General features: G+C 51.1%; 1 protein-coding gene across 1 annotated transcript; it reads left to right on the top strand.

The window, feature by feature from the left end:
• Positions 196–9,817, top strand: EEF1G (eukaryotic translation elongation factor 1 gamma). Its single transcript, XM_005699776.3, has 10 exons — positions 196–348; positions 1,435–1,593; positions 2,269–2,332; positions 2,490–2,632; positions 3,107–3,250; positions 5,746–5,875; positions 6,283–6,496; positions 8,974–9,146; positions 9,233–9,357; positions 9,580–9,817. Exons 1-10 carry the CDS (start codon positions 337–339, stop codon positions 9,736–9,738), a joined length of 1,323 nt encoding a protein of 440 aa, XP_005699833.1. The 5' UTR covers positions 196–336; the 3' UTR covers positions 9,739–9,817.

Here is a 14,730-nt window from a genome sequence, read left to right as displayed (position 1 = left end):
GCCGAGCTGGCAGCTCTGCCACGTGGCTGCAGAGGGGCGGCTTTCCAGGCAAGACTCAGCGTCTCCACGCGGTCTACCTCCACGTCCGGACTCGGATTGGCCATCCCCCACTGCGCCGGCGCGAGTTTTTTCCGCGCTGGCCAGTAGGCCCCACCCACTTCTTTTTCCATTCAGCTGCTGCGGGATACCGAACTGTCGTGCGTAAGCCTTCTATGCCGTCCTCGCTTTCCGGCTGCTGTTTCTCCACGGCTCTCCCCTTCCCCCCTCCCTTCTCTCCCTGACGGCTTACTTTGCGGCAGCGCGGAGAGCCCCACCCCCTTTCTCTGCGGAATCACCATGGCGGCTGGGGTAAGTTTGCCGGCTCCGGCGATCCAGGTCATCCTATCCGACGCCATCCTCTGCCCGAGCAGGCTCAGCCGGCGTCAGAGGGGTTCTGCAGCTGAGTCGGGAACTGATCCGGGGTTTAGAGATCGTACTGTTCGAGAGTAGGGCCTCCAGGCCCCAGAGGGGAACTGAGGCTAGGGCTCTGGGAGGCCGAAGAGGTGGAAGGGTCTGGGGTAGAGGAGAAAACGGATGCCAGATTCTGGCAATCTGGAGCTTGATAAAGCAGTTCGGGTTCATTGCCGCCTCGAGACGTGGGATCCGGGCAGGTTGGCAAAACTTTTGCGACCGTTTTGTGGGGCAACAGGAGGGACAGGGCGAAGAGGAAGGTCTTTATGGGCAGGTACGGCTGGCCACGGTTAAGGGTGGTCCGGTGGGGAGGTTGGGGAGCGAGAAGAGTCTCTGGACAGGGAAGTCAGGCCAATTGGACCTCCCTGGCCAGGTTAATAGAAGGGGAGAAGGCAACCCGGAGAACTCACTGCGGGACAGGACCGAAGAGATGGAATGCGTGACAAGAAATGAAAGGGTTTTTAGGGAGACCGAGTTGATTTAAGATGCCATTCGGTTCCAGTGGCTATTTGGAGTGGGCTCGGAAATGTCTTGGTCGATGTGTGTGTCTTGGAAACAAGCGTGATACTTCTGATGGGTGAGCGGCTCAGCAGTAGAGTAGTCAGGCACTCGGGAACCATGAATGAATGAACAAGGGCTCTGGGGAAGGGAGGGCTGTGCGTTTGTCGGCAGATGGAGTCTGAGGGACCTAGAAGTTCTGTATTTCTTGGAAATATATTTGAGGGGAAGAGAATGCTTCTAGAGACGTCCTTAGAGAAGGTCACATCTGTCAAGCTTTATTTAGCAGTCGGTGTGTAGTTCTATCCTCGGTATTTCAGGGGACTCTGGTTACACTTGACGGCAGACACGGAAGAACTAACTTGGTTCACCAGAGGGAGTGAGGTGAAATGGATTGGGGTTACTCAGGGAAGTCATTCCCTGGAAACATTTAGGACTGGGACGCTTCTAGTCATTAATGTTTCATTCCCCATCTTTTCCCCACAGACCCTGTACACATATCCTGAAAACTGGAGGGCCTTCAAGGCCCTCATTGCCGCTCAGTACAGCGGGGCTCAGGTCCGCGTGCTCTCCGCACCACCCCACTTCCATTTTGGCCAAACCAACCGCACCCCCGAATTTCTCCGTAAATTTCCTGCTGGCAAGGTGAGTAGGGAAGTGGAAGAGGGGCCTTTGGTCCTGAGAACCCAAGGAGAACTGAGAAGCCATCACTCTGAAAATGGCTTCCATCTTTAAAGGGGATCTTTTCATGTTATTTTTTTCCCTTACACTTCAGAGACTTAAAACTTTTATTTTGAGATGATGGTGATTTATTTGTAGTTAAAAATAGTACAGAATTCTTAAGTGATTTCCTGTAAAACACAAGCTTCGAGGCAGACCGAATGGATTTTGACTGATCTCAGTGCAAATGTCAATAGGTCAGATACCTGCTGTGAGTGAAATTCTTGCCCCAAGAGGTTTAGGGAGGTAGATAAATAACCATGCTAAGTCAAGTCCAGTGGAGTAGTACGTGGTAATGCTCTGGATAATATAGATAGCAGCAGAGGACTTGGTTTCTTGCCTTTTGCTTATTTGATTGAGGAATTATGTACAAATATCTAATAGTATCTAAATTTGGGGGGTTTCTTATGTGAGTTCACATTGTAGGGGGTAGCAAGTTAGTCATGTAGTTTTGGTTCTTGAGTTTCAGATAGCGTTAAGAGTTCGGTTAGCAAGGGATATCAGCCTTATATAAAAACTTCTATTCAAAACAGTTGAGCCTCCTGGACTTGACTAGTGAGAAACTGCTGTGTATTTTACTTTTGACTATTCTGTCACCAGGTTCCAGCCTTTGAGGGTGACGATGGATTCTGTGTGTTCGAGAGCAATGCCATTGCCTACTATGGTAATCTGCAGTGGCTGTGGGAGTGGGAGGGTCTGGAGATGGTTGAGGCGTAGGGGAGGGTGGGGGAGCTGGAGTGGACAGAAAGAGGAATTTCCAGGCACCTGGACTGGTCTTGGCATAACCCCAGAGTTCTGACCTTCATGTTCCGCCTCTGCAGTGAGCAACGAGGAGCTGCGGGGAAGTACTCCCGAGGCAGCGGCGCAGGTGGTGCAGTGGGTGAGCTTTGCTGATAGCGACATAGTGCCACCAGCCAGCACCTGGGTGTTCCCGACCTTGGGCATCATGCACCACAACAAGCAGGTGAGCCTTGGAGCTTGGGGGAGACCACGGGCCGGGGTGGCATCCGCTTCCTGAGCATCCGGGACGAAGGAATAGGAAGGGCGATGCCAAGAACACCTAAATAGTTAAATCTTTGGGATGTAAGCTGGGAGTGCTGGGGAGCGCTGGGCAGACCCCGCGGAGGTGGGAGGTCTGAGTGGACAGACCAGAGATTTCTGCTGTAAAAAGATTGTATCAGATGGTAAGGGAATATAGTTAGACCAGATGACCTCTAAGGTGACTTCTAAAATTCGAAGATGTATGACTATGATTAGTACAGTTTAAAATGAAGCCAGACTGCACCCTGAAGAAATTTAACATTGAGAGCTTCATTTGTGATACATTTGCAGCCAGCCAGGACTCAGTGGAATAGCTATTTTGGTTCTGTTATTGGGGGAGAAGGGCAGGGACAGGGCTTGCTACCCACTGCTGAGCCTGATCATTTTAAATCAATAGGCCACAGAGAATGCAAAGGAGGAGGTGAGGCGAATTCTGGGGCTGCTGGATGCTCACTTGAAGACAAGAACTTTTCTGGTGGGCGAACGTGTGACGCTGGCTGACATCACAGTTGTCTGCACCCTGTTGTGGCTTTATAAACAGGTGAAATTTATAAAGAATCTGGGTCGGCAGGGGGTAGGTGAGGGTTAGAAACAAAGTGACACGTCTGCCAGGTTGCCTGTATTTTGCTCATGTGAGGGTCTGAGGTAATAGCTAGGCCTTTTTGTTTAAGTATTTATTTGTTTATTTATCTAATTGTGCTACGTGTTAGCTGGGCCTGCACGATCTTTTTTTTAATAGCTGTGCTGGGTCTTCATTGCTTCCTGGGCTTTTCTCTAGTTGCGATGAGTGGGGGCTGCTCTGCGTCATGGTGTGCAAGCCTGTCATAGCAGTGACTTCTCTTGTAGCAGCGCGCAGGCCCTAGTCTGTGGGCTTCAGTGGTTGTAGCTCCCAGGCTCTAGAATAGTTGTAGCACAAGGGTATAGTTCCGTGGCAGGTGGGATCTTCCTGGATCAGGGCTTGAGCTCTTGTGTCCTGCATTGGCAGGTGGATTCTTCCACTGAGCCACCAGGGAAGCCCCAACAGCTAGTCTTACTTGAGGACCACTGTTACTGGAAAACTGGGCTTGCCTCTTGAGGGGCGTTGAGCCAAAAGACTACCAGGCCAGAGAGCAGGATAAAGAAGGATTTATTATTATTGCTTGTAGCAGGTAAGGAAAACACCAAGCATCTATCCTAACAGCAAAATTGGAAGTTTCAAGCTAAGGCAAAGGAAATGGCAACCCCCAATATTCTTGCCTGGGAAATCCCATGGACAGAGGAGCCTGGCGAGCTATAGTCCATAGGGTCATAAGACTCAAACGTGGCTGAGCATGCACGCACACGCCTACTCATAAAGGGGCTTGGGTGGCTAATGGTTTGAACCTTAATTGAAGTCACGAGGGTCAGAAAGTGCCATCATCATCATCGCCTCTTCGGTTCCAGTTGATCCGGTAGTTGAGGGCTTTAGGCTAATCTTTATCACTGAAACAAGATTGGGAGTCTTTACTACTGATATAATATCTTTGATGTTGTTACTTTTCTTTCTGTAGTCTTTTGTTCCTGTGGTCTTTTATTCCTTTGATGGTTGATGGTTTAATCGCTAAGTTGTATCTGACTTTTGCGACCCCACGGACAGTAGCCCACCAGGCTCCTCTGTCCATGGGATTCTCTAGGCAAGAATGCTGGAGAGGGTTGCCATTCCCTTCTCCAGGATGTCTTCCCGACCCAGGGCTTGAATCCTCGTCTCCTGTGGCTCCTGCATTGCAGGTGAATTCTTTACCACGAAGCCACCAGGGAAGCCCTTAAGATCATTCGTTACTAAGACCTGTTCAAAGACAAGTATTAGAGCCAGGTTCAGATCACAGACTGGCTTAGGCCAAAAATGACTTCTCTTATGTCGAGAAAGTCATGCCTGGTTCTCTTTTAACGTGGACCCCCTAACCTTATCTTCTTACATCGCAACTGCTTCCCCTCCTGAGAAGTTCGGTATTACTCTGCCGCCCGTAATTTCTGTTTGGCAGCTGTTATGTGTAGTTTGTTCCCATGTTCCTAGGGCAGCCTGTTTGTGTTTAGTTGTGAAGAAAGAGGTAGGGGTGGCTGCTTCAGCATTAGGATCTTTGGAGGCAGAACTTGGAATAGTTCATTGGTTGTTGAGGAGGGCGGGTGTGGGAGGGGGCTGTGTGTGAATTCCATTAGTCTTCTCTGCATGGAATCTGTAAAACTAAGGTAGAAATAATCACCATTGAGGTTACTGGGTTAAAGATGGCACATTGCTGGTTCTAAACAGCAGTCCTTGAACCGATGCTGGTCCAGAATAGTAATGTGATAACCACAAAGAAACAAACACCTACTCTCGTCAGAGCCTGTGCCAAGGCCTAACGGGGACCATCTTAGTGAGTCTTTGCATGTTGTGTGGGCGAGAGAAATGTAGCCCGCCAAAGGCATGTAGCTTGAGAGTCGTGGGGCAGGATTTGAGAACCAGCCGTACAGAGGTGATGGTGGCGTGACCCTGATAGCATTGTTTTCCCTCTGGTCTTGGTAAATGGAAACAACAGTAAATTAATTTTTCATGAAGCTGAGTTTAAGGACTGTCATTCTGAAATAAAACATTTCTTTTGCTGTCAAATATTTACTTTCTGAACTTTGATGATACGTGTATTTCTCACATATCACGCAGTTCATGTAGGTAGTTTTTGTTAGTTATTTGGCGGAGGGCATTGGTAGCCCTCTGTTGGTCCCAGCCTTTTCGATTTTACTGATGCATGAAATTGTAGGTATGAAATGGCTTTGTAAAAGGAGTAAGGGATGATGTAAGTATTCCTGCCAAGTCCATGCATAGTGAATGGATGGTGGGACCAGCATCCATTAAACTAGATGGGGTGCTAGAGAAAGACTAGTAAGGTAGGTGGGCATAGCCCTCCTGGGAAAGCTGGTGTCTAGGGGCTGAAAAGGAGCTGGAGCTTCAGTGTAGACAGAAGCATGGGTCTCTGGCTCTGGCTCAGACACATCAGGATGTTTCCCTCCACTGACTTCATGTCCATTCTCGCATCCTGGCAGGTTCTGGAGCCTTCTTTCCGCCAGGCCTTCCCTAATACCAACCGCTGGTTCCTCACCTGCATTAACCAGCCCCAGTTCCGGGCTGTCTTGGGAGAGGTGAAACTCTGTGAGAAAATGGCCCAGTTTGATGGTAAGTCTGAGGTCCGGGGACATGCAGGCAGGATCAGGGGACTGGTTTGCTCAGTCTTAACCCCTAGATTTCCTGTCTGGGTTTTGGGTTATGTGGACACACAGAACATAGGGCATCGTGTGTAGTAGCTAATCTTGTGTGACACTCTTACACATTGTTAATTCTTACACACCCGTGTGCTGGCACGCTTTTGTGTTAACACGTAGAATTCTGGTATGCATGTATTAGTCGCCGAGGGTCGCAGTCTTGCTCAGGGTCGCACAGTGAACTGGTGGCAGGCACTGTGGCATCTGGGTCCCTTACTTGGCCCCCTGGTAGTTTTCCTCCCGTTACTATGCTTGTACCTGGTTTGGGAGGGATGTGGAAAGAGGCCAGACACTGACTTTTCTTCCTCTCTTTTGCACCAGCTAAAAAGTTTGCAGAGAGCCAGCCTAAAAAGGACACCCCACGGAAGGAGAAAGGTTCTCGAGAAGAGAAGCCGAAGCCCCAGGCGGAGCGGAAGGAGGGTAAAGAGGAGAAGAAGGCGGCTGCCCCTGCTCCTGAAGAGGAGCTGGATGAATGTGAGCAGGCGCTGGCTGCCGAGCCGAAGGCCAAGGATCCCTTTGCCCATCTGCCCAAGAGGTATGGATGTTGGAGGGCTTGGGATTTTAGGTTGTCCATACAAAATTGAGTTGCTTATCAACAACAGATGGGTGAATTTTAAAAAAGAAAGCAAGTTTCTAGTGCATCTGGTATTTGAGAATATCAGAACTTCTTTCTAGCAAAGAAAGCAGACGGGCCCAGAGTTCGGTGTGGAGGTGACTTGCTGGTGACTTGTTTGGTCTTGGGTGCACTTGTCGAGATTTGAGATGGCTGGGAACTAGTACATCGAGGGGTGCAAGAAGGATGAAGATGCAGAGAGCGCCTGGCATCGGTTCTGCTGGGCTGGCTTTGCTGAGGCAGCAGACACCACGTCAGTAGCCTTTGATTGTCTTTTTGCTGCACCAGCCTGTATCAGAATTGCTCACTAAGAGAAAGAATGGTGGCTATAGCTATATACTGCTTGTCTGGTTGTTTCCCAGACGAGGGGAGTTAAACCCCTCAAGGAGAAAGAGGCAGATGAGGTGGGCGACTGTGTAGAGTTCTTGGAAGAAAGAGTACAGTAGAGGGGAGATTTTTAGAATCATATCTTTTTTCATCTGCTGCTCTGTGTCACCTTATTAATGAGTTTCAAGCAATATGAGAAATGTCTTCTGTGGTCACATCACTTAGTTCTCTTTTCTCTTTTTCTTGCCCACTCACTCTGCCTTTCCCAAAGCCATCTGTCTTGTCGCTAGTTAGTCCTTTAGGATGCAGGATTGTTTGACTTCCGCATTTTGTAGTGCTTTGTATATGGGATGAAGGAACACACACTGGTGATGGGCATAAGAAGTATGTGTGGTGATAAGCGAAAAGCATGGTAACTGGAGAGTTGCTGTAAGAAACCGCTGCTTTCCAATTTGGAGACCAACTTGGGCTGTAGCTGAGATATCTTCCTACCAGGCACTTCATACAAGAGGCTCCTGACACAGCTGCTCTTTAAAAGATGTGTTTCTGAACCTTTTAGCACAAGATCAGGTCAGGACTGAGCAGCATTTTTGGTATGTGCAGTATACAACCCAAACTGTATATGCTATTGTAACAGATAGCTGGAAACATTCCCATATTTCGGGTCTGTACACTGGGCAGAAAATAAATCAGGCAGTAAACATTAATAAATCTTTAGTAACCTGTGCATTCTTTGTTACTGTTTTAGCATGTCTATTCATACCTGTTGATTGCATTACCATGGTGCTCTCCTGAGCTGCCCAAATGCTTTACCCCAGGATTTTTAAAGGTGTTGTCTTCAAAGACAGAAAGACAAGACTCAAATGAGTCCAGAGTTAACTTTAGTTATTTTAAGGCCTTTGAGCTAACTTGTTTCAGGAGCTGTTTAGAGCCTATGTTCAGTTTAAGGGGAGAAATGGACACGTGATCATGAATAATAAAGTTCGGGAGGAAGTGAAAGAAAACTCCCCAGCTCCACTTCTGAGGTGGTTGAGGCAGTAAAGTTCCTCACATGAGGTCTCTGATGTGCATTTGGGAAGACCCTAGGACCTCTGGTTAAAAGACAGTTCTTGGCTACGTTATAACAGTGAGCAAGTCACACTACTTAACCAAATTTGTTTATAAAAGGAGGAACGGTAACAGTGTTTGACTCTACAAATTTGTTGACTTACTTATACTAATAATTGAACAAGTTAAACATTCAGTATAAGGGCGTTTAAGAGATTTATGTCACGTAACATTCTCAGTAGCCAGGTGATGAACAAATTGTGTAAGGCACAGCCTACATGCAGCATCTTTGGAACAGCCCCAGTGGGAAATACAGTAAAATATTAAGGCATCACAAGTGATCTTCTTCAGGCAGCATCTATTTTTATAATTGGAAAAAACAAAACGGAAGCCTGCTTACCATGGTGGGAGACACCTCTCCTATTCTGACGCTGGCATCCTGGTGTCTGTCCCTGTGCTAGATTGCTTCAGAGACCACCTGAGGGGTTTTCAGCTCCTGAACTTGTTTCTGGGCAGAGTAACTGAAGGACGCGGTTGTAGGATTTGGCATGGAGGCCCTTTGAAAACATTCATCTCTTAACATTGCTGTCATATTATAGTGTGTGTAACCCGAAGAGGCCTGTGTGATGGGGGTGGGGGTGTGGGCAGCGACTTGGGTGAGTCAGGAACTAAGTGTGACTCATGGAGAGGAGCCCTGGGAGGGGCCAGACAGGAAAGAAGAGTTCTCACTGGGAGTCTCCACCAGGGGGCAGCAGCTCGCCACACCTCTCTTGGGGCAGATGGCCTGGGCCCTCCTGGGCCCCACCGACCCCGGCCTTGCATACCATGTACCTAGCTGCCCTGGCCCCCTCTCATACCCCTCAGCTCTCCTCCCTTGAGGAGATATCCATCTGCCAGTCCAGTGACTTTCTGTAAAGCAATACTTCGTCGTGAAAACGCCCTTAACTTCTTTCAGCCTGGTGACATCTGTTGCCTCAGTAGGACCTTCCTCACCTTGCCTTCCTTGCTTTATTCCCTCCGTGCAGTACCTTTGTGTTGGATGAATTTAAGCGCAAGTACTCCAACGAGGATACGCTCTCCGTGGCGCTGCCGTACTTTTGGGATCACTTTGATAAGGATGGCTGGTCCCTGTGGTACTCTGAGTATCGCTTCCCTGAAGAGCTCACCCAGACCTTCATGAGTTGCAACCTCATCACTGGTGAGAAGATGGCTCTGGGGGAGGAAGGGAGGCCACGGTAGTGGGTGATACGATTTCAAAGGCTGAATGTTCTTCTTCCCCTTCAGGAATGTTCCAGCGATTGGACAAACTGAGGAAGAATGCCTTTGCCAGCGTCATTCTCTTTGGAACCAACAATAGCAGCTCTATTTCTGGGGTCTGGGTCTTTCGAGGCCAGGAGCTTGCTTTTCCGGTGAGGAAGGTGCAGGGAAGGTGGGGCAAGGATTTGGGAAATGCACTCATATTCCTGAGTCAGAGGGCGTCCTGGAGAGTCCAAGGAATGTGCCCGTGAAAGAGCAGTCATGTTCACAGGCGTCCTGGGCTCTGATGATGGGTGTCTGAGCTGGAAGTAACAGGTATGGGACAGTGTCCGATAACCTGACCACATGCTTCTTCCCTGACTTTTTCTTCCCAGCTGAGTCCAGATTGGCAGGTGGACTACGAGTCATACACATGGCGGAAACTAGATCCCAGCAGCGAGGAGACCCAGACGCTGGTTCGAGAATACTTTTGCTGGGAAGGGGCCTTCCAGCATGTGGGCAAAGCCTTCAATCAGGGCAAGATCTTCAAGTGAACACCTCTTGCCATCGCCCAGCTGCCTGCACCTGCCCTTCGGGGAGAATGGGGCTCATTAAAGGAAACTGAACACTGAACCCTTCCCTGTGCTGCCTCCTTTGTGGGTGATGGCTTCTTCAGAGGGGAGTAGATGTGTTGGAGCAGGGTTCTGTCCGTGCCTGCGGGACCTCCCTGCGCAGGAGAGAAGTCTTCAGAAGAGCAGAGAGGCCACTCCTCAGTTTTTGTTTTGCCGCATTGCTTCTTCCGTGATGACCATCTTCTAGCCTAGCTGGGAAAGATTGGATGTAGTTAGGAGGTGGTGACACGGGGCTTTGTAACTACCTAATTCCAGACCCTCCTCCGTGAAGGGGGAGAGTACCTGCTGGTGGGGTGAGAGCACAGCCACTTAACACGACTCCCCGCCCCTGCCCGGTGGGGCAGCAGCCATTCCCAAGGATCAGAGTTTTAACACTTCAGACCAACAAGACGAGGCACAGACTCCTTGGAACAGATAACTGGCCTGTGGGCCCAACTTGGCAGCGGATCATCTCTGGGGTATCCCTACTTTCTCACAAGGAAGTGGGGTTCCAAGATTTAAGTAACTTGCCTGTGATCACACGTCTTAGGTGGTGGAGGCAGAATTTTGAACCTAGTGGGTGTCCCTGGATCCTGTACCATAAACACACCCTGCTGCTTCCTGGAATGTAGAGCAGTCATAAATGTCATTTAACAACCCTGCTCAGACCAGTGCTGGTTGCTTTTTTTTTTTTTTCCTTCTTTGAGCTTAATTTTTATTACACTCTTTTCAGAAATAACTTGTCCTTCTCTGATGGTCTTTTCTGTGTCTTGTGAAAAGCATTATGGATCTCCCTGTAAATTTAACAGCTCAGGTGAAGTTGGAAACCTGGTTTGGTTCACATTTTGAGGCATATGCAGAAAGTCTTGAGTCTGGTCTCCAGGTTATAGGTAACTGGTTATTTTTTCCTGTTCCTGTTAGTCCAGGCACAAATAAGGGGATTCTTGGCTAGGGAGGGGAACACAGTGATCTCTCCTGGTACACGCGGGTATGGGCTGTAGCTTTTAAGGGGGTAGGACTAATTGAACTAGGACCTTGACTGCACTTGGGGTTCTGTGAATAAATGATTGGGAAGGTTGTGATTGGAATCCAGCTGGGTGAGGATGGGTTGATTCTTGCTCAGACTTCGCTCCCTGGTAGCTCTGTCTTGAATTGGATCCAAACCTGCTACCTACCTGTCTTGCTTCTGAATATTCTGGGCTCCTCTAGGATAGAACCTAAGGGTGCTAGGTGCTGGCCAGGGTGTGCCCTAGGCTGGTTGCTGGGGCCTCACAGAACCTGTCAGACCCCTCCCGGATTCCATTTCCCTCCACACCCCCTGCTCCTTGTCTTGTGTGATCTTCCCGACCTTTCTGGTACCCTTAATCTTCCCAGGACCTTGGAGACTGAGGCAGGAGAAATCGAGCCTGGCAGGTAGGTTTGAAGGGTTAGCCTGAGAGGCCCGGGGAAAACGGCGGCGGTTCCGCGAGGTGGGCCGCAGCTTGAGCTGCTGCGGGCCTGGCAGCCCACGTGGACAGCGGGGTTCTGGCGTGGGGGGCCTGGACCGCCTCCCAGCCTCCCTCAGAGACTGCAGGAAGAGTGACTCATCCACACGTCCTGCCTCCAGCGCCTCTAACTCGGGCGGTTTGGTGCCGGGAAGTACAGCCAGGTTGTCGGAGGAGGCCAGGCCTGTGCTTGGGGGAGGGCCAGGACCCGCAAGCCAGAGGTGGGGTGGGAGGCCCGAAGGGAGGGGGTTGTGGCCTCTAGAAGGCTTGCTGTTGGCCTCCGAGGGGGAGGCGGGGTGAGATGGGAGGGCCTCTACCCTGCAGGGGTGGGCTCGAAAGAGATGAACTGCAGCAGTTTCTAGCGGCAGATGTGGGGCGGGGTAAGGGGGAATACATCTGCAGCTGGTTCGGTCCCCACCCTGCCCCGGGGAGCCCTGAGTCACCGCACCGCCGCAGGCGGGGGACTCGCGCCCTACAGGATCCAGCTGGGCGCCCCCTCCCTCGCCCTCCGCGCTGCTGGCTGGGGCCCCGCCCCTTTCCCCGCCCCTCCCAGTGCGGGGCGTGGATGCTCCCAGCCCCGCCCAGCTCGCCACCCGCAACCAGTGAGAGCTTGCGCGGTGGGGAGGTCTCCCGTGGCAGAGTCACTTTCGTGACGTGCCGGGGAGGCTCGCGCAGGAGCTGGCATCCCCGCGCCCAGGGTGCGGCTCAGGAGGGCAGGCGCTGGGGTCGCAGGGTGGAAAGGGATGAGGGGCGCTGCGAGTGGGTCGAGAGCTGAGGACAGGGCAGGGTCTTGGAGAAAAGGAGATAGGATGGGGGAAAGAGGAGACTTTCATCCGCTTACTGGACAGATTCTCAGCGCCTCCAGAAAGAGAGGGTGAGAAATGAGAGGGGGCCAGGGCTCAAGAGGTGCCTTTAACTGCAGATAAAATCTTTACAGAGGCTAGAGTGTCAATGGGAGGCCGAGTCTTGGTTTAGCTTGTAGATAAACCAACTGGTCAAAGCAGCTATTTATTTTAGCTTTGTTGGTGCTTCTGCTTAAGTCACTTATTAAAAAGTCAAAAGCCTTTAAAGTTCTTCCAAGAAAGACCTAGAGTATCTTTTCCTCATGTCCTGGTTGGAGCCAGAGCTGGACAGCTGCTGCTCGCACTGGGTCAGACCCATCCCACCAGCTGCCCACATGCCCCAAGTGTGCCAGTTCTCCTTTTGAAGGGTGGGGGAAGGGTCTAGAATGTTGAAGGGAGAGGCCTGAAGTGCTTTGAAGACTCCACCCAGTCATTTCTGAAACTGATACCGTGGTTTTCATGGCAACCTTTCATGGTGTGTCCTCAGAATGCAAACTTTCCCTCCAAACATCAAATGGATTTTCCTGGGTGAGTGTGGCTTCCCTGGTTCACCCCATCAGCGGTACCTCCAGGACACTGTAACTTCCCCCACGTGATTTGATCGGTTCTGCATATGTTAGAATGTCATTCTGGGGTATCCACTGTCTTTATTCTTTGCCTAACTCTATGAAGCTAAAATATTGGCGCTCCAGAAAGGTTAGAGAAACTATGCCACCTGCTCTTGTCTGTTTGCTCTAATCAGGCTGGCATGGCTCCCAGAGGAGGCTGTGTTTTACTCCAGTGGACTGACTGGGGTGTCCCAGTACCTCAGCACCCGAGGGATGGGTGGAGTGGCAGGTGATGGCGGTTGCTGGAGAGTAACCCTATATTCACTTGAATCTCTTGTAAGAGGGAGAATGTCTTGGGCAGTTAGGGCTGGGTCAATGGCAGAGGTATCCTTCGTGACCCTGGATCTCTAGACGTTCCCGGATTTTTTTCATTCTTGTAGCCCCCTCCCCTGCTGTAACCACCCCCTTTTGTTTTCCTAATTTCCTCGGGATTCCAAAGACAGCCTGTTGACCTTACTTTGTTTTATACAATGGGCAGGCTTTGCGCTGAGCCAGAGCTGGATGGTCATTCTGTGTTTGGGGCTATTTCTGATCAGATCTCCCGTGGAATGTGCCTCCCTCTACTTCCAGCTGCCCCCTCCCCTCCGCAGCAGGAACAGCTGTCATGTGAGGGCCTCTCCCGCTGGCTCAGCCCTTTTGCAATCATCTGGCTGGCTCTGCCAGGATGGGGGTGGATAGTGAGGATGGGCAGAGCCAAGGGGTAAGCGAGGGGACATGGCAGGTCAGGGGAGCCATTGGAGGGTAGGGAGGGCTATGGAGTGGAAGGCAGAAGGGTTGCCAAGGCCAGGCAGGAGGAGTGGGAGCCGGGTCGGGGAGGTTAGGACACTCATCAAAGGGACGCGGGGGCCCACACTGGAATCGGAAGCTTTCTTAGTTGTAAGGGAGAGTTGGTTATAGCGGGACCTTGGCTGGTCATTCTCCACAGAGATCTGCATTTCCCTGACTCACAAGGGAGCCGCGGGGTGCCTTCCTGCCTGTCGGCCTCTGTGCGGGGACCTGAGTCACCGAGTTGCCTGGGGTGTTGGCTGCCCTACGGTGGCCTAGCCTGTGCCTGTGCCCCGCCCACTCCTACTATTAGGATAGGGGTTAGCAAACACACCCCTTTTATCCCACTGTGTTCAATAGCAACTCTCCATCTCTTTGACTCAGTCTTACAGAATGTACCTCCAGGAGACCACAGCACGTAGTCCCTTTCTTTCACCCAAGAGGAAACTGGAGTCCAGAGAGGGGAAGTGACTTATCAGGGGTGCATGCTTCTCTTTCCACAGTTCTTGCAGGAGCTCAACTGAGTCACTTTTGCTCCCAAAAAAAGAGCAGAAGGGTGCTTCTCCCAAAAGTGGTGGACAAAGCACACTAGGTTTCAGAAGCCAGGAAGAGGGTGGTATCAGCCCGAGAAGGACAGCCCCGACCCGAGTAAGGCTCGTGGAAGTGGAGCAGGTCCTAGGGCAGGGTCAGCCCCAGCGATCCAAGTCCCTGGGGCAGCGGGCAGAGGGCACAGGGTGTAGCAGAGGCGGGACTTCGAGTGACAGGAACCTCAACTATGTGGTGACTCAGGCTCTGGGCAGCCTAGGCCCTTCCTTCCCCGCTCAGTCTGATCCCCTTAAACTGGACTGGGGAAGTGTGAGCAAAGGACGGAGAGGGAAGCCCGGACTGGTCTCCCCTTCCCCGGGGAACTGGGGGGAAAGCAGAGGAATCTGGAAAGTGTGGGAGAAAGACAGAGTCCAAAAAAGGGGAGAGGAGATTAGTGCTCCCCTCTCCCGGCGCCTCCCTCGTGCTCCCCGCTCCCTGCTGGGGAGGGGAGCTGGCTGGGGCGTTGGCTGCTTCGTTCATTCCAGCTCCCTCCCTCGGCTCCTGTTTACAAGTCCGTCCGCCCAGTCCCTAGCTCAGCTTTGGGCTTTTTTTTCCTCTCCCTCCCTCCCTCCCTTGACAGTCTCATTCAGTCCTGTTTTTCCACTTCTTTCCCTTAATCCTGGGTCCCCATTTCCTGTTATCTTTTTGCTC

Source organism: Capra hircus, chromosome 29, assembly GCF_001704415.2.
Source record: "Capra hircus breed San Clemente chromosome 29, ASM170441v1, whole genome shotgun sequence".
Taxonomy (NCBI): domain Eukaryota; kingdom Metazoa; phylum Chordata; class Mammalia; order Artiodactyla; family Bovidae; genus Capra; species Capra hircus.
The sequence above is the reverse complement of the archived record's forward strand: the minus strand, read 5'-3'. Positions and strand labels throughout refer to the sequence as shown.

Bases quoted from the DNA above. Each gene is read 5' to 3' on its own strand.
- EEF1G (XM_005699776.3), top strand. The intron at 2,333-2,489 runs GTAATCTGCAGT...CCGCCTCTGCAG, and splicing joins CAATGCCATTGCCTACTATG to TGAGCAACGAGGAGCTGCGG. The intron at 3,251-5,745 runs GTGAAATTTATA...GCATCCTGGCAG, and splicing joins TGTTGTGGCTTTATAAACAG to GTTCTGGAGCCTTCTTTCCG.